The sequence below is a fragment of the Ooceraea biroi genome, chromosome 6 (genome assembly GCF_003672135.1).
Source record: "Ooceraea biroi isolate clonal line C1 chromosome 6, Obir_v5.4, whole genome shotgun sequence".
NCBI lineage: Eukaryota > Metazoa > Arthropoda > Insecta > Hymenoptera > Formicidae > Ooceraea > Ooceraea biroi.
In genome coordinates, this window is record NC_039511.1 from 10,592,564 (window position 1) to 10,612,452 (window position 19,889).

A 19,889-nucleotide genomic window follows, 5' to 3' on the forward strand; every position below is an offset into this window, starting at 1 on the left:
TAACTTTTGCATTACAGCTATTGCTTTATATAAATTTATATATATAATTTAAAAGAAAAAAAAACAAAGAACATATCATAACATATATTAAAAACATATATTAAACATAATATATATTAAAAAGAAGAAGATCCACGAGGTGTAATCTTTTCTGCATAATTACCAAATTACATATTCCGATAAAATTTCAAAATACTATGCTTAACACACATTGTGAACTTTAAATTATCAATAAAGTATACTTTTATGAAAAACAGTTTTTGAACACTCAAATTGTGATATTAATTATTTTGATTAGAATTTCCTTCTATGAAATTGGCAATTTTACAAATGAAATTCTTAAGCAGAACATATGATTGTGCTCAAGTTGTAATAAGCATGAAACTATTTTTGAGTACTGCATTACGATGTTAATCTTGACGTGTCGAATATAAAAATGTGAAGTAAGATATTGAAGTACTCATCAGCTATAATAAAATATTTTTTTCCTTATAGTCAAGTTTTACATAATATTGTATATTAAAGACTACGTTAATACAATATATATTTCACTACCATAGCAGCACTTTCCACAGATCCAATAAATAATCCACCAAGATTCAAATTAAAAGCTTTAGAGCCCCTTTGCAGAAGAAATAATATCATTTTCTGTATGCGTACAGAAGCAGCGTACCATTGAACGTTGTACCTAAAATAACAACTGCTTACAGAAAAGTAATTGAAAGAATATAAATACAGTTATAAATAAAAGTTGTTAAATTTGGAGCAAAAAATAAAAGCGTGACGTGAGAGTCTGCAGTGCTATTTGCTTAAAATTTCGTCTTGTAACAATGTCTCTTACGCTGTGTCAAATATACGATTATTGTGATCCATAACTTCCTGTGCAGCATAATTAGATATAAACAAATATACATAGCAAATACTTATACTTATAACTGGTATCACAATTTGTTTCATATCACTGATAGATGACACCACCTGAAAAATATGAGACACGATATGGACAGAACGTACTGTATACACATATACGTTCCTGAGTAATAATATTATTAATTTTCTTTTAGGGTAAGATTCTTTTGTGCAATAAACCACAGTTTATACTTGTGATATTGTATATATTTATAATAAAAAAAAAGATACCGTAGGTACGTGCATGTGTGAGTGCATATCGGTATTAAATACCATAAATACCGTCAGTCAACTAGATACCATGTAATTTATTTATATCTACCATATACATTACAGTTTTATGCACATTGTTAAATATAGGACGTTCTAAATAAATTTTGAAAACTGTAATGGATATAAACATATAAAAATACATATAATTAAAAGTTTGTACATATTACTACGCAGGATGCACAAAACTTTTGTTAATAAGGGAGATCAACAGGTAAATATCTTTATATTTTTAATTAGCAAAAAAGAAAATTATTTTTTATCACTTCTACCTTTTTATATTTTGATTAATTTCGATATTATGGAAGAGTGTATTACTTGTTGAAATGTATTTTTAATAAGAAAAAAGGACTTACTCGCACGAGACTGCTAGCTAAGCAAATCATTCCAACTAGTATTAGAAAAAAGAATGATCCTTCAAAATTGGATGTTAAAAAATTACAGAACCTTCAAGGAACAGAACGTTGTTAGGTTAGGTTAGATTATATTATATTACATAATTATATTATATAATTGCTATAGTTACATACTGACTCCATGGTTTTGCGATGAATGTCTATTGCATCAACGATCTTCTTACAAATTATAGTCTGATTCTGTTGATTTAGATCTGATAGCATATTGGTTGTCACAGCCTGCTCGATGCGGAAACTATAAATAATTATATATTATGTATACTATATATGCTATAAACTATAAAAGTTTATAATAATTATCTAGCGTTCGTAAATTTATTTTAGCTGGTAATTACGATTTTATTTGAAATTCTTATGTTTAACTCTATATGTCTTCCTTTACCTGACGATGCTAAACATTCCACACATATGTTGAAGGATTGCTAAGAGCATTGTTCCTGTTCCTACAGCAGCGAATCCTGCTATGCAATAAGCTGCATATTCATATAACATGATAAAATAGCAATATTTTTCTCGATCAATAAAATATTCTGTCATGATGTACATTGTACGAAGCGACCGAGATGTATTGATGGACATATCCGTATAATATAGATGCGTCCAAATTTGAAGAAAAATTGCACTAAATATACAACACATGGCGAACACTGAGAGACATTTACAACTTGTTATTAAGAATCTTAAGAAGATAAAACGCGCGAAACAATCATATTTTGATAAATACTAGAAAATACTTAAAGTTATTAAGTTCTCTATAATGTAAAGAACAAATATTGTCTTACTCGTGAATATCTTCGTTAAGCTTTTGGCTCTATCACCATACTTTTTTATAATAGCAATTTCATTTTCGTTTTGTAGCTCATTACACATATGCTGAAGCTTCTTTATCGCATGTTTTATCTGTCTTAATCAATATATTATTAATATTTTTGTTTATTTTCTACAAAACACATTGTGCATTGCTCCGTTTTATATTTAAAACAATTGTGAAGCTTAGTCGGAAATATTTATCTAGAGTATCTAGACAGACATGCAATGACCAATCAACTTACAATATCGTTATTAATCCAGAAAGCGCTATATTCAATAAGTCCGCATGAAAATAAACATGAGGAAGACAAGATGTTGAGAACAAAATCTGTAGTACACTCAAATTTTAGGAACGTTGTAAACTATAAAATAATATAATTGTAAAACTTACATTTCAGAAATTTTATTATTATTAGTTTATAATTTACATTTTTATATCGTTAATTAATCGTTAGCTAATTAAATTATTAATTAATTTCTTATACATAAATATTAAAAACGTAAAAGTTTTTGATTTATTTTTATAGATAGACTTACAAATAATTATAAATAATTATATAGTATTTATAATATATCTTTTATAAAAATATATCAAATGTCTTACACATATATGCACGAGTGATATATAATATTAGAAATAAACTCGAGACATACCTGGAATACAACAAAAGTTGTTAGAATACCGGAAAATAACATTAACTGAAGTTGAATTAGTTTTGATCGCTGGAAAGGCCATAAACCAACTATAAGTAAGAGAATTCGGTTAAGATTAAAATGTTGCAATACGATATAGACTGTCATTCTGCGAGTATTCAAATTATGAATTGTACGCGGTCCCTGTCTCATAAGTTGATAGAATGTTTTAGGATCCCTCTTCCTGCATAAATGACATGATGATATGAAATTATTTAATTTGATATAAATGTATGGGGATAATGGAAGGTGGTACAAAATACTAGGTGAGAGCGCGTAATTTGATATCTTTGCAAGAGGGGATATCAATAATTCAAGAGCGATCGATTTGACACCGAAGAAAATATAACAGATGTTTATTTCCCAGGAAATATTTTTATGCTGTGGCTTCTCATAGTCGGTGCAAGCGTATTCGAGTCTCTTTTTACGCTGCACTTTCACACGCTCCACTTTGTTTCGTGTGCTCTCAAGAAAAGGATGTTCGGATCTTGCAATATGAATATCCGTTGAGTTATTTTATTCTTATTTGACATAACTATGAGGTCACAGGTAAAGTACAAAGCATGATAACAAATTGCACACACCTATATTTCTATATTTTTAGCATGTGGTTTAAGTTTTGTAATATTCGCGTTTGCATATACAAAATACCTGTGTTTCTTATTACATTAATTAATTTCTCATAAACATTTGTGCGCATTACCTACAGCAAACTGAATTCTTCGAATTTGCTGTTTCATATATTCACAATATAAATTAATATATCATACAAGATGACGCAAAAATGCTGACGTGGAACTGAAATATTTACAATTTAATAACTTTTCAAGGGAGTAAGTAGCAAAGGATCAATGCAATACCCATAAAAATTCGACAATTATTTGTCATAAAAATAATTTTTGCGATAATGCTTCCTAATAAAGGAAAAGGCCAAAGAATTTGGTAATTTTGCATTAATTTTATATCAGTAACATGTCCTTTATTTGTGCATGAATTAGGATCAGAAAAATCTTGTCCATTTTTTTATATATGTTGCTATGTAAATTCTGAAAGTTATTAAAAATACACGTATTGCAGTAAATATGATGTTACTCTTGACATATTGAATACAAAAATGTGAAGTAAGATACTGAAGCACTGATCAAAAATGTAATAAAATATGTTCTTTTTCTTATTGTCATTCGCTTACAATATCCTATATTAAAGACTGTAGTTTAATATAATATATATAATTTTACCGTAGCGGCACTTTCCATAGATTCAACAATTAAATTCCTACTATTCAAATTAAAAGCCTCTTTTTTAAAAGAATAAAATCATGTATGCGTACCAACTTGAATGTTATATCTAAAATAATAACTACTAAAAAATATCATGGAGAGAATATAAATATACTAGCATCCCCCGTCCCGGCTTCGCCCGCGATATTTATGTGTAGAATTAAATAAAAACACATTTTACACCTTCTCACCCGTTATGGGTGGAATTTCGGAAAACCCTCCCTTAGTGAGCACCTACGTGATAGTAGGAATATATCCTTAAAATTTCAAGTCGATAGGTGCAGTGGTTCGGGCTGCACGTTGATGAGTCAGTGAGTGAGTGAGTGAGTGAGTAGTATTTGGCTTATATATATACATAGATTTATAAATACTTATTATTAAATTTTTGTGTATCAATACATAAAAACATAACATAAGAATCTGAATTACAATTGCTTTAAACTTTTTAAGTTTACAAATATAGTTCAAGAGAGGGATTAAAAGACTACATATTTCCAATAAAACTATTAAAATACGCTTTATGCACCATATTGGGAACTTTAAATCATCAATAAAATAGTTTTGTATGAAAAACCACATTGCGATTTTAAAACTACTTTTATTACAATTTCCTATATGAATAAAAACATTACTTATTACAATTATATTTATTACAATTTCCTATTATATTTGCTATTATTTATATAAATAAAAATTTTAATGGAAATAGAAAAAGATAAGCATATAAATACAATACATTAGAAAAAATATTCAATAAATATATAGGGTGTCTCGTGTAAAGTGTCCAATCACTCTCCTCCAGGTAGATTTCTTTAAGCTGAATTAAAAAATCCTATATCATTTTGCAATTAACGTAACAAGTTGTACATTACTAGAAAACCAAATATGAAAATTTTACATGAAATTAAATGTAATTCCACATTTATGGCAATGAATCAGAATGCGTAAGGATTTCAACCGACAGAAACATATCAGTTCATACATGTTTACTTATCATATAAAACTGTTTACCAGGATGGCCTCGTCATGGTATGCTATGCAAACATCACATGCACAAAATACATTTTACGTGCTTCATATTAATGCATGCACTCGCAAATGTAATTTGAGTTGATCAGTAAAATATCAGTTGCCTTGATTTATACACTCACATGCAGTTATTATTTTTTTGGTAAATATATGTAATACAATAAATAACATTTTCTCATTAATATCTACTGTATACATTGTTACTAACGTTTCATATTTTCTTATAAATGCATAAATAACATAAACTTCTTCTTTTATGTCAAAGTTTTTTTTCATTTCTAGAATGACAGTCCTATTACAATAACTCCTAACATAAGATAAGATTGATTTTTCTTATTAATCGGTATGAAAACAATCTTTCTTAATGTTGATAACATTGTTAGTTAACTTTTGCATTACAGCTATTGCTTTATATAAATTTATATATATAATTTAAAAGAAAAAAAAACAAAGAACATATCATAACATATATTAAAAACATATATTAAACATAATATATATTAAAAAGAAGAAGATCCACGAGGTGTAATCTTTTCTGCATAATTACCAAATTACATATTCCGATAAAATTTCAAAATACTATGCTTAACACACATTGTGAACTTTAAATTATCAATAAAGTATACTTTTATGAAAAACAGTTTTTGAACACTCAAATTGTGATATTAATTATTTTGATTAGAATTTCCTTCTATGAAATTGGCAATTTTACAAATGAAATTCTTAAGCAGAACATATGATTGTGCTCAAGTTGTAATAGGCATGAAACTATTTTTGAGTACTGCATTACGATGTTAATCTTGACGTGTCGAATATAAAAATGTGAAGTAAGATATTGAAGTACTCATCAGCTATAATAAAATATTTTTTTCCTTATAGTCAAGTTTTACATAATATTGTATATTAAAGACTACGTTAATACAATATATATTTCACTACCATAGCAGCACTTTCCACAGATCCAATAAATAATCCACCAAGATTCAAATTAAAAGCTTTAGAGCCCCTTTGCAGAAGAAATAATATCATTTTCTGTATGCGTACAGAAGCAGCGTACCATTGAACGTTGTACCTAAAATAACAACTGCTTACAGAAAAGTAATTGAAAGAATATAAATACAGTTATAAATAAAAGTTGTTAAATTTGGAGCAAAAAATAAAAGCGTGACGTGAGAGTCTGCAGTGATGTTTGCTTAAAATTTCGTCTTGTAACAATGTCTCTTACGCTGTGTCAAATATACGATTATTGTGATCCATAACTTCCTGTGCAGCATAATTAGATATAAACAAATATACATAGCCAGTAATTATAATTATAACTGGTATCACAATTTGTTGTACATCACTGATAGATGACACAATCTGAAAAATATGAGACATGATATGGACAGAACGTACCGTATATATACATATACGTTTCTGAGTAATAATATTATTAATTTTCTTTTAGGGTAAGATTCTTTTGAGCAATGAACCACAGCTTATACTTGTGATATTGTATATATTTATAATAAAAAAAAAGATACCGTAGGTACGTGCATGTGTGAGTGCATATCGGTATTAAATACCGTAAATGCCGTCATTCAACTAGATACAATGTAATTTTAGTTATATCTACCATGTACATTACAGTTTTATGCACATTGTTAAATATAGGACGTCCTAAATAAATTTTGAAAACTGTAATGGATATAAACATATAAAAATACATATAATTAAAAATTTGTACATATTACTACGCAGGATGCACAAAACTTTTGTTAATAAGGGAGATCAACAAACATCTTTATATCTTTAATTAGCAAAAAAAAAAAATTATTTTTTATCACTTCTACCTTTTTATATTTTGATTAATTTCGATATTGTGGAAGAATGTATTATTTATTGAAATGTGTTTTTAATAAGAAAAAAGGACTTACTCGCACGAGACTGCTAGCTAAACAAATCATTCCAACTAGTATTAGAAAAAAGAATGATCCTTCAAAATTGGATATTAAAAAATTACAGAACCTTCAAGGAACAGAACGTTGTTAGATTATATTATATTATATAATTATATTATATAATTGCTATAGTTACATACTAACTCCATGGCTTTGCGATGAATGTCTATTGCATCAACGATCTTCTTACAAATTATAGTCTGATTCTGTTGGTTTAGATCTGATAGCATATTGGTTGTCATAGCCTGCTCGATGCGGAAACTATAAATAATTATATACTATGTATACTATATATGCTATAAACTATAAAAGTTTATAATAATTATCTAGCGTTCGTAAATTTATTTTAGCTGGTAATTACGATTTTATTTGAAATTCTTATGTTTAACTCTATATGTCTTCCTTTACCTGACGATGCTAAACATTCCACACATATGTTGAAGGATTGCTAAGAGCATTGTTCCTGTTCCTACAGCAGCGAATCCTGCTATGCAATAAGCTGCATATTCATGGAACATGATAAAATAGCAATATTTTTCTCGATCAATAAAATATTCTGTCACAATGTACATTTTATGAAATGACCGAGATGCATTGATGGACATATCCGTATAATATAGATGCGTCCAAATTTGAAGAAAAATTGCACTAAATATACAACACATGGCGAACACTGAGAGACATTTACAACTTATTATTAAGAATCTTAAGAAGATAAACGCGCGAAACAATCATATTTTGATAAATATTAGAAAATTGTTAAAGATATTAATTTCTCTATAATGTAAAGAATAAATTAATAAATATTGTCTTACGCGTGATTATCTTCGTTAAGCTTTTGGCTCTATCACCATACTTTTTTATAATAGCAATTTCATTTTCGTTTTGTAGCTCATTACGGATATGCTGAAGCTTCTTTATCGCACGTTTTATCTGTCTTTCAATGTATTATTAATATTTTTGTTTATTTTCTTGCTACACATTGTGCATTGCTCCGTTTTATATTTAAAACAATTGCGAAGCTTGGTCGGAAATATTTATCTAGACAGACATGCAATGAACAGTCAACTTACAATATCGTTATTAATCCAGAAAGCGCTATATTCAATAAGTCCGCATGAAAAGAAACATGAGGAAGACAAGATGTTGAGAACAAAATCTGTAGTACACTCAAATTTTAGGAACGTTGTAAACTATAAAATAATATAATTGTAAAAATTACATTTCGGAAAGTTTATTATTATTGGTTTATAATTTACAATTTTATATCGTTAAGTAGCTAATTAAATTATTAATTAATCTTATATATAAATATTAAAAACATAAAAGTTTTTGATTTATTTTTATAGATATAATTACAAATAATTATAAATAATATATCTTTTATAAAAATATATCAAATATCGTATACATATATGCACGAGTGATATATAATATTAGAAATAAACTCGAGACATACCTGGAATACAACAAAGGTTGTTAGAATACCGGAAAATAACATTAACTGAAGTTGAACTAGCTTTGATCGCTGGAAAGGCCACAAACCAACTATAAGTAACAGAATACGATTGAGGCTATTGTATTGTACATCGGGACACGTCATCTCGCCATAAATCCAAAAATGCGTTTGAGAAGAAAAAGAAAAAAAGAAATAAGAAAGATAGTAAAGAAATAGAAAAAATGTGTTTCTTTTTGTATTATAGCATTTCCTAATAAGAATCTCGCAAGGTTTCTTAAGGTAAACTATAAGATAAATTGCCTAATTTGGTGTAATTTAAGATAGTATAAAATATCATATCTTGAGATTAAGCTACATACAACTTAATGTACTTTTCTATATAACTAAATAATCGATAGAATACCGAGTGAAATTTAACATGTGTTATGTCTCACGGGTAAATACTGCAAAAAGACTTCTTGTGCAAAACCAGCGCAGGCGCACTCGTTACCTTCCAATAATTCAAGTTAGTAGTTTTATTCTCGTCATCGTATTTGTATGTACGTTTGTTAACTTCAGAAGAATACAGTGTTTGTTTTAAGTTAAATATATATATCAATATTATAAAATTCATATATATTTATATCTTATTATGTATATTATTTATATTATTAAAAATAATAAGAGATATCACTTCTACAGTATTAGAACATCAAATATATCAATTTAAAATGTATGCACAATTAAAGGTAATTCCACAATTACAGATAGCATTAAATATTAATAATAGTATGCGTAATAACACATATAAAATACTAAAAATAAATAAGTACATAAATAAATTTTTATCATTATTACCGCATATTATTTATTTCAATAGCATTATACTTGCGTGTTATTTACATAATTATAAATGTATAATATGCAATGTACTTTTATCTATTACACTCCATTCATTTTATTATCTATTGCACTCTATACATATTAATACACATTATTACTATAGATTATCTACATCATTTTTTTACAGAATATATGACAGTAAAGTAAGATATCGATGCACTCGTCAGCTATAATGCAAAATATTAGCTTGAAACGTTCGAAGAATATGCTTTCTATCCTAATACATATATATATTACCTTAGCGAATCCTTCAAGAGATGCTACAAATAATCCACCAACAACAATGTTATAAGATTTGGTGCCTCTTTGCAACAAGAAAAGTATTAGTTTTTGTATACGTAAGGAAGCTACATGCCACTCGACATTGTACCTATAAAATATTAACTAATTGACTAAATCAAGACTAAATAGTCAAGTTCACAATTACTTCAGTAAATATTAACTTTCTTGTGTATCGTATAATATTTGTACCATATAAATTATAAATTATAAGAGCATATAAATATACATGTTTCTTACACAGTAGTAAACACGTGATTATTATGATCTATGATTTGTTGCGATAATTTGTTGGCCACAAACATATATATAAATAGAGTAAATAAAAATACAAAAGGTATTATCAGTTCGTAAATATCAAGTCTAGAAGATACATTTTCAAAGATCTGAAAATCGAGTTTAATAGTTCTTAAATGTAATTTTTAATTACATAACTTTTATCATATTAAATATACTATAACCAATAATATATTTGTAACTTGGAGAAGACTTAATTCATTTATATTAAAATGTAATTATGTAGAATAGGATTCTAAATTTTCTGATTATAAAATATGGAAAGTTACGTAGAAAGTTAAACTAGTTTTTGAAAAACATATTTAAGAAACTTACTCGAAAAAGATTGAGACTCGCAGAAATCACCAAAGCCGCGATAAGAAGGAAATAATATATGTTAAGTACAGACATTAACATTGTCACAAACCTTTGAAAAATATATTAGTATCAATGTGGTTGCATTGTAACACGTAGAATTTAGTTTAGTTTCTGATACTATATTTTAAGAAATTTCTACTTAATCGATATTGTGTTTTTAATTTCTTGTATAGTAACTCGGTATAAAAATTTATCTTAAAACAAAATTTGTTAAAATAACATTTATTTGACATAGAATAATTATAATATTAAAATAACTTATTCTTATATGTATATGTATTATGTATCAATCTTATGAAGGCAATGAGTGATTTTTATTACAAACTAATTGATTTGAAATTATAATATTCAAGTATCTTCAAAAAATCTGTAAATTGAATCCTGCATATTATAACACATCTTTTATTATACACATAATATCTAATACAATAAATGCTAACCTTATAGCTTTACGATGCATATCTATTGCACAAATTATCCCTACATAAACACACTTCTCATTTTTCTTAGTACTTGTTTCCCGATTAATGCTAGTCATGGCTTGTTGTACACGATAACTGCAACAATTTACGTACCGTAATTATAATATAATGCAGTATTATAGAATAAAAGTGCAGTCGTATTCTAATAAGTTGGTATAAAAAAACACATTTTGTTTGCAATTCAAACTACAATGTACATTTTTATTGGGTTGTTCGGAAAGTTATTTCGTTTTTTCAAGGAGAAATGAAAGGCGGTTTTTTCATATTTAGAATACATTTTATTCAGTGATGTATTGGCCATTTTGTTCCACTACCTTTCGCCATCTTTCTGGCAACTTTAAGATTCCACGCTCATAGAAGTCCTTCTCCTTCTTGACAAAAAATTGAAGCAAGTGATTTTTGACGCCTTCATTTGAATCGAAGTTTACATTGTTCAAAGAATTTTGTAGAGACCGGAACAAATGGTAATCGGATGGTGCCAGATCAGGAGAGTATGGTGGGTGTGGTAGCACATCCCATCCAAGCTGTAAAAGCTTCTGGCGAGTGACCAAACTTGTGTGTGGTCTGGCATTGTCGTGATGGAATACGACACCTTTCCTATTCGCCAATTCTGGTCGCTTCTGCTTGATGGCAGCATCCAATTCAGCCAGCTGACGACAATACACTTTCGAATCAATCGTCTGGTTGCTTGGTAGTAGCTCGAAAAATACGATTCCCTTCCAATCCCACCATACAGAAAGCATGATCTTCTTTTGATGAATATCTGCCTTGGATGTCGATTGAGCAGGTTCATCTTGCCTGGACCATGATCGTTTTCGCTTAACACTGTTGTAAACAATCAATTTTTCATCTCCAGTTATGATTCGCTTCAAAAATGGTTCATTTTCTTCACGTTTCAACGATGAATCGCAGATGGTAATGCGTCGAATCAAGTCAATTTCCTTTAAATTGTGTGGAACCCAAATATCGAGCTTTGAAACGAATCCAAGGCGTTTCAAATGATCGTAAACGGTCGAATTCGATAAATTTAACTTTTCAGCACTTTCGCGTGTTGTTATGCGACGGTTTGCATCCACCAGAGCCTTTATTTTCTCGTCATCAGCTTTAATTGGCCGACCTGAACGTGGCGCATCTTTCAAATCGAAATTTCCAGTACGAAATTTCGAAAACCAATTCTGACACTGACATTCACTCAATACATCTCCTCCGTACACGGCACACAATTTTTTTCTCGCTTGCACTGCATTTTTACCCTTTCGGTAGTAAAAAAGCAAAATATTACGAAAATGCTCACTTTGATTTTCCATGTTTGATGTGATGCCAAAAAACATTACTTGACAGATCGCAACACAATAAGATACTAAATGACGTCTGAAATGTCAGTTGTCAAAATATTAAACGAATTTGCCGCTTAGAGTAAGGTTAAGTATCGAGGAACGCGACTAACGACATCTCTTTGTGAAAAACGAAATTACTTTCCGAACAACCCAATATGTTTATCTGTTTTTACCTGGCAACTCTAAACATTCCGCAAGCGTGTAGAAGATACATAATAGTCATTGTACCTGTTGCTAGCATTGCAATTACTAACATAAAACCAGCTACATTTGTGTGTAGTATAATTAGAAAAATATAGTTTTCTTGGTCAACAAGATATTCTTTTACAATAAATAGCGAGATATATAACTGAGACGTATTTGTATATAATGCAATGTTGAAGATCAATGGGAGTAACGATATAAAAATGCCAAGAGATAGAGCGCAGATAGCGGTAACTAAAGAATAATGTATGTAATAGAAGTAAAAGTCGTTATTAATATAATTGCATTGATTATTTATAAGATATTCTTTATGATTATTTACCCAAACATTTAACTATCGTTATGTAAAAGCATGTATTATTATGTAGTCACATATATATAGTTTTGTATTCTATGTTTGCTTATTTTAAAATATGTTAAAATACACAAACTGTGTGTGGATAAAAGTATTCTAATTTTTGAATACATTGATCTATAATTCTTTAAATGAATACTTTGATTTCTTTAAAAGCATTTATTCCTATTATTTTTTCTATGCGAGTGTTATTTTTGAAAATATTAGTTTGATATTTAAAGCAAAATTAATATTACAATAACTCCTTCGTATATTTCTTACTTAAAAGAACTTTAGTATAACGTTTTGCAAGATTCCAATATTTTTCTATGATGGCGACTTCGCCTTCGTCTCTTAGTTCATCATAGGTATGTTGAAGTAGGTCCAATAAATGCTTTATCTGCCATTTTAATTATTTTTTGTGGCATTTGCTTTTGTAAAGTGCAACAGAGACTGTTATTATATTTCTTGAAATAAATCTTTAAATGGTTCGCTTACAGCGTTTATATTAAAACAAAACGAGCTGTATTTTATCATACAAGCAATGAAGAAAAATGTAGTGGAGAGAACTTCTATGATAATTTGTGAAGTACGTTTTAAAGTTAGAAGTGTTGTAAACTGTAAGAAATAATTGTAAATTAGCTCTGTATTAAAAATATTTTCCTTTTTAAAATCATATAGTTGTACATTATAAAGGTGTTTCAGAAATAGGTGGACAAATCTTAAGAGCATATTTTATTCACTACAAGGATGAAAATAGTCATATAAACATGGGTTCAGAAATGTTTCCTTTCCAAAGTATAAATAAATTTTTATTTATAACAAATTTTATAAAGAAAAAAATTATAAAAGGACATTTTATTGAAAAAATTGCTGGAAATAATTTCCTTCCGCAATCAATGCAAGCCTCACATCAGCGTCTCATAGATTGTCGAAGACGTTCAAAATTTCCTGCAGTATTTCGTATTTTGTCACACGAAGAGATAATATGATTTCGTAGTATGTCCAGTAGCAACAGGAGTATCATAAACGAGAGTCTTAAAATGTTCCTTTTGAACATCTTTGACAATTCATGAGACATCGATATGAGATTTGCATTGATGCAAAAGGAAATCATTTCCAGCAATTTCTTTAATAAAATGTTCTTGTACCAAAGTTTGTTATAAGTAAAAAATGTTCATAACTTGGAAAGGAAACAGTTTCGGAGATCCAGATGTTTATATGACTTTTTTTCCTTACAGTGAGTAGAATATGCTCTTACAGTTTATCCACCTATTTCTGAAACATCCTGTATATATAGATACACTCATATGCGCACTCATGTGCATATATGTATTTGTATATATGTGTATATACATGTACGGTCAATAAAGATAAATTCTAAATTAAAAAGGAATTGCTTTTTCTGTAATTATCAGATCCAAAACAATTATATATAAGATATAATTATATAAGATTTTTATAAAAAACGTAAATAATTTAATATATTATGTTTAATGTGTCATGAATATATCTATTAGATAATATTGTGACTAATAATACCGGATAAATTATGAAATAATTATATATCACAAAATTAATATTATAAATATATCAACATACCTGAAATATAACAAAACTCATCATAATAACATAGAACAATATTAATTGCAATCGAACGAATTTGTCTTGTTTATAAGGCCACAAACCTACGACAAGCAAGAGAATCCGATTGACACGTAGGCTTGGAAGCTTTATACAACACATATCTAGCTATAAGTGATCACGTCGGATTGTAGAAAGCTCGAATGTCCACTTACCCTTCCTTTCTTTAGTTATATTGATCTATCATTTAACATGCACACTTTATATCTTATAGAATAAATTTTAGAATAAAATTCCGACTTTAATCACACACCATACACGCATAATATGATATAAAATACAAATATTAGGTATAACATTCCAACTTAAAAATTTTCTTATGATAGAATCTATTAAACTATTAAGCTATTAAGTAATTTTGTTTTACACCGAAGTCGACAGATGTTATTTTCTCACGGATCAATATGTATATAAGTAGATATTCTTCGTACAAAAGTCGCATGAGATACAGTCGCTATTGTTTAGCGTTTACATATCCATATTCTTCACCGTATATTCTTTTAAAAATACATTTGTGTAAGCAGTGTTCAATGCCGATGTATAAATTTTTACCATTATTGTGGCCACAAGATAAGTAAGAATATTCATTGTGAATTGTGAATAAATTTACTATATACGTCCATATTTAAAAACATACAACCTTTAATATTTAGATTTTATAATTTTCCATCCATCTTTGCATTGTCCGTTACTATGAAATAAGACAAAAAATTTTTAAATATTGGCGCACGCAATAAAAAGAATAAACTTTATACAATAGTATCATTGAATTTACCAACATATCTTGATAAAAATAAATAAGATAAATAACGAGTTATCGGGATGTAAATAATTTTTAATTATTATGTTGTATGTATATCAAATAATCTGAATCAGCTTCATTGAAATTATGTTTTCTTTTTATTTGAAGATATATGTATGATGTATTATGCCTTTTAACATTTGTTTAAATAAAAAATAGCTAACTTTGCCATTTGTTAAGATATCGCGAATCCGCCTGCGCTGTCTTTTTCAGAATCGTTTCTAGTTGAACTTTTAAAAGTTATTAATATTTGTTTAAATAAAAAATTGCTAACTTTGCCATTTGTTAGATATCTCGGTTCAACTACAAACGAAACGAAACAACTGCAAACGATTCTAAAGAAGACTGCGCAAGCAGATTCGAGATATCTCAAAATTTAAAAAATTTACAAAAAGCAATGAGATCATTAAAAAAACCTTATAAAGGTGAAAAAAGTACGCCAAGTACATAAAAAATCTCACCTTGTACGCAACAAAAAGTTTAAAATGCTATTTATAAAAATCAAAACTAAATATGAAATCAATAGTTAACTAACCAAGTACCTCGAAGCAATTCAGTTTGAGTATTTTATCCAAATGTTTTCCATGCATACTCTCTTATCACATGACGACATTGAAGTACTTGGCGTGCCTAGGTCGCATTAAAACATGTTATCCTACCTATAATTTGTACTTTACATGTAAATTATGTGTATCGACTAAGTAATGAAAAGAGATATTTATAATCACTTTCTTAGTCTGCAAAACTGTAAATGTGTTCATTTTATTTCTAACTAACAAGATTTGTGAGTCATTATTGAAAATCAAGATACAAAACACAGTACAAATCAAGCGATGCTGTACAAATTTATAAGAATTTTAAAAGATATTTAGAAGAAGACATGACCACTGCGACACGGACACGCCAAGTACTTCAATGTCGTCATGTGATAAGAGAGTATGCATGGAAAACATTTGGATAAAATACTCAAACTGAATTGCTTCGAGGTACTTGGCTAGTTAACTATTGATTTCATATTTAGTTTTGATTTTTATAAATAGCATTTTAAACTTTTTGTTGCGTACAAGGTGAGATTTTTTATGTACTTGGCGTACTTTTATTCTCGCTTCAATCGCTCGGTAAGAAAGGTCCAATCATAAGCGGCCTTAGCGGTCACTTGAATGCGATCCGCGAAACCAAGGTCAAAATATTATCGCTGTTACAAGAGAAACCTGTGGAAGGGATTTTGTCGAAAACAACAGGAAATTACGTTGTCTCTAGAAGCTTCGAGTTCCCCCTGGAATAGTCGATATTATAAAAGGTTGAGCTCGCGACGAGCCCCGCGCACTCGTTCGAAAGGTTCCACAGTCGACATATCGCCAATATGATATTCAGTTTACCGTAGCACATCTTTCTGTAAATTGTAAATAGTGTAAATAGTCGAGCTGTAGTAAGTGTACCATTTATTGCCTGTAGCAACTTGAATTTTATTTTTGCGTTTTACGTTTTCCTACAAATCATCTGTCTTCCACCGTGCTCGCTATTTTCACTCGCGCGCGTTCACTCGCTTTATAAACATTATTTTTATAAAGAATAGCAGAAACAGTTTTTGTGAGAGAGATATGTTGTACGGAAGCGCAATTGCATTCGACACTTGTTACCATTACAATTTGTTACATGTCATATTCCTATCTGGGCTCATAAGGTTTATATTTACTTTTCTTTAGAACGGAATGTTTATTCTCTAACTTTAAATATTTATTACTTAATTATTTAATTGCTGTCCATTCTCCTCGTTAAGTAACTGAATTGAATGAAAATTACGTGAAATTAAGTGAAAAACTACCTTTTACTTAAAAACATTAATAGAAATTATTATAAATTATTTAAACTTTGTGCAAATATATTTGTCCGCTTTTATATCATTGCAGTTTCACAATTATTTTATTCTAGCAAATATGTACTTAAAGAAAATGTGTCTTTAAGGAAAAGATATCCGTCTATACATTTTCAAATTATTAATCAAGTATATAATAATCAATAAACATTTTTTCTATTAAAAGTATATTTTATTTTATAGATCTGTACCATGTTTTTACATATGAGACTTTTAATAATAAAAAATCTAAATTAAAAGTTTTAATTATACATACATGCACACACGCATACATGCTAACAGTAACAATAATACAACAGAACAATATTGTAACAATACTAGTACATATAAAAATCATCGCAAATAAAAGGAAGATATTATATATAAACAATAAATATAAACAAAATTAATTTTATATAATTATTTATATTTGCAATTATAATTATACTCAATATATTTAATACATTAAGGTCGATATACTAATGTGTCGATATTTTTAATCATTTGACTTGGATAACTCACTTCAGTGTTTGAAATCACATTGTACGCTTAAATAATAATAAAAAGTTTTAGTTTTTAATAATGAAACCCTTTGTGAAGGTAAAAATATATCATTGCTTCTTTACTTATTCTATTTTATTTGATTCAGTCTTGTCTTTATTTTCGCATCGAGTATATGACAGTAAAATAAGATAGCGATGCTTTTGCCAACTGCAGTGTAAAAATATCTTTCATTACATTTATTTATAATACGCTACTATAATTGCTATTCTATCGTATAAAATATCTTTTTACCGTAGCAAAGCATTCTAATGATCCAATAAATAGTCCAGCGATATTCAAAGTAAAATCCTTCGTGCCTTCTTGCAATAAGAATAATATCAATTTTTGTATGTGCAACGGAGCTACATACCATTGGATATCATACCTATAAAGTTATGTGCAAACGTCAAATTTGCAATTTCAGAAAAAACAATATTAAAAAAAAGAAAAACAAATTAATAGGAAAAATTTATGAACGATAATTTTTTCAGCATACACGCCGATTTTTGCTTCACAAATAGCGTTAATCTTTTCTTTCACTACATTAAATAAAAATATCTCTTACGCGGTACCAAATATATGGTTATTATGATCTGTCACATCCTGTCCGATATAGTGAGCCAAAAACATATACATAGTGCAAAAGCATATAGCTATAAAGGGCAATACTAAGTCCATGATGTCATCTTCAGACAATGCGACTTGAGAAATCTAAAACACGAATTTTAACCAAAAATTTTCAGAAGATGGAAATGATTATGAACTCTGCTTCAGTCAGTTGACTTCGAATGGTCTTGAGTGTGTGATTATTAAATTTGTCATGAGAAAGGCACTACAAACGTACATATTTAAAAAATTAGGGCCTCATTAAAAAATATAAAATTGACCTTTATTTTATCTTTACACTCCACCCGAAAGTTAAATTAATAGTACCACCACACGTTCTCTTTGAAACTTTTGTCTGAAACAGTTCTTTTTATATTTTGCTTTATATTTTAATATATGTATAAATATTTAGGCGTCTCAATTTAAACGCATCCTGTATACATGTTATCAGAAAATAAATAGTTGAATTATTTCTCTTAAATGTAAAACTAGATTCTTTTACATGCAGATTTTGAATGAAGGATAGGATTTAAAAGAGATGTTTAAATGGAAATGATTTTGACACTTACTCGAAAGAGATTCATGCTCAAAGAAAGCACTACGAGCGGTGTCGTAAAAAGAAACATTAGCTCAAATTTAGACATTAAAAGTATGCACAAGCTTTAAACATAAAGAACATTATTATTATATATATGTAAACACACACATATTACATATTTTATTAAATACTGACTTTCTAGCTTGTCGGTGAATGTCTACGGCATGTATTATTCTCTCTTTATTACAAAATATTAAATTCTCGTTCTTTGAGTTGATATTTTGCAGCATATTACTTTTTATTGCATGCTTGATATGATAACTATAAATAATATTATTATAACAAATAATTTGTTCATTCATCTTGACTAAATGAACTATCTTCTAAAATTTGTTCAGCATAACAACGCGATTTGATATAAATTTTTGACCCCTTTTACTTTTACTTTATACCTGGAGATGTTAAATATTCCACATATATATTGAATATATCCCATTATCAACAATCCTATTGCTAGCGTTACAATTCCTGCTAAGAGGAAGGCTGTGTCCATGTGCAACAAAAGGAAAAAAAAATATTTCTTTTGATCGATGAAGTATTCCACTATGAACTGCATGCGGTAGTGTCGAGATTTATTTATCGGTAGAATAATGTCGAAGATATTTGGACAAACTTGGCTTAGAATAAAAAGGAATATGCTACCAATAAGTAATACTAAAAAACATTAGAAATTATTTGCTTCTTCTCAATTAACGTGTCGGTATTGCTTCTTACATTCATTGCTTTTTATGTACACATATATGTCGAATAAGATGGATAAAATAATAGTATGTATATATCATTGTCTTACTTATTAGTATAACTGTATAACGTTTTGTATTGTAAGCATATACTTTTATAATTGCGATTTCATTTGCATC

At 28.4% G+C, this 19,889-nt stretch overlaps 4 protein-coding genes across 5 annotated transcripts in view; 1 reads left to right on the top strand and 3 right to left on the bottom strand.

The window, feature by feature from the left end:
• The window catches only part of LOC105287192, a 187,923-nt gene that overhangs the window by 54,387 nt on the left and 113,647 nt on the right, over window positions 1–19,889 (top strand). The window lies entirely within an intron of this gene.
• LOC105284990 lies at window positions 69–3,646 on the bottom strand. The gene is made up of 9 exons (XM_026970242.1): window positions 3,060–3,646; window positions 2,648–2,767; window positions 2,378–2,495; window positions 1,978–2,242; window positions 1,714–1,830; window positions 1,536–1,626; window positions 842–978; window positions 556–688; window positions 69–467 (listed from the first exon to the last, which is right to left on the bottom strand). Exons 1-9 carry the CDS (start codon window positions 3,249–3,251, stop codon window positions 411–413), a joined length of 1,230 nt encoding a protein of 409 aa, XP_026826043.1. The 5' UTR covers window positions 3,252–3,646; the 3' UTR covers window positions 69–410.
• On the bottom strand, window positions 5,350–9,533 carry LOC105286550. The gene is made up of 9 exons (XM_026970258.1): window positions 8,810–9,533; window positions 8,424–8,543; window positions 8,166–8,283; window positions 7,759–8,023; window positions 7,495–7,611; window positions 7,327–7,417; window positions 6,633–6,769; window positions 6,347–6,479; window positions 5,350–6,258 (listed from the first exon to the last, which is right to left on the bottom strand). Exons 1-9 carry the CDS (start codon window positions 8,951–8,953, stop codon window positions 6,202–6,204), a joined length of 1,182 nt encoding a protein of 393 aa, XP_026826059.1. The 5' UTR covers window positions 8,954–9,533; the 3' UTR covers window positions 5,350–6,201.
• LOC105286094 lies at window positions 9,642–15,199 on the bottom strand. Its single transcript, XM_026970251.1, has 9 exons — window positions 14,584–15,199; window positions 13,480–13,599; window positions 13,264–13,381; window positions 12,617–12,881; window positions 11,065–11,181; window positions 10,583–10,673; window positions 10,211–10,356; window positions 9,929–10,061; window positions 9,642–9,858 (listed from the first exon to the last, which is right to left on the bottom strand). Exons 1-9 carry the CDS (start codon window positions 14,725–14,727, stop codon window positions 9,805–9,807), a joined length of 1,188 nt encoding a protein of 395 aa, XP_026826052.1. The 5' UTR covers window positions 14,728–15,199; the 3' UTR covers window positions 9,642–9,804.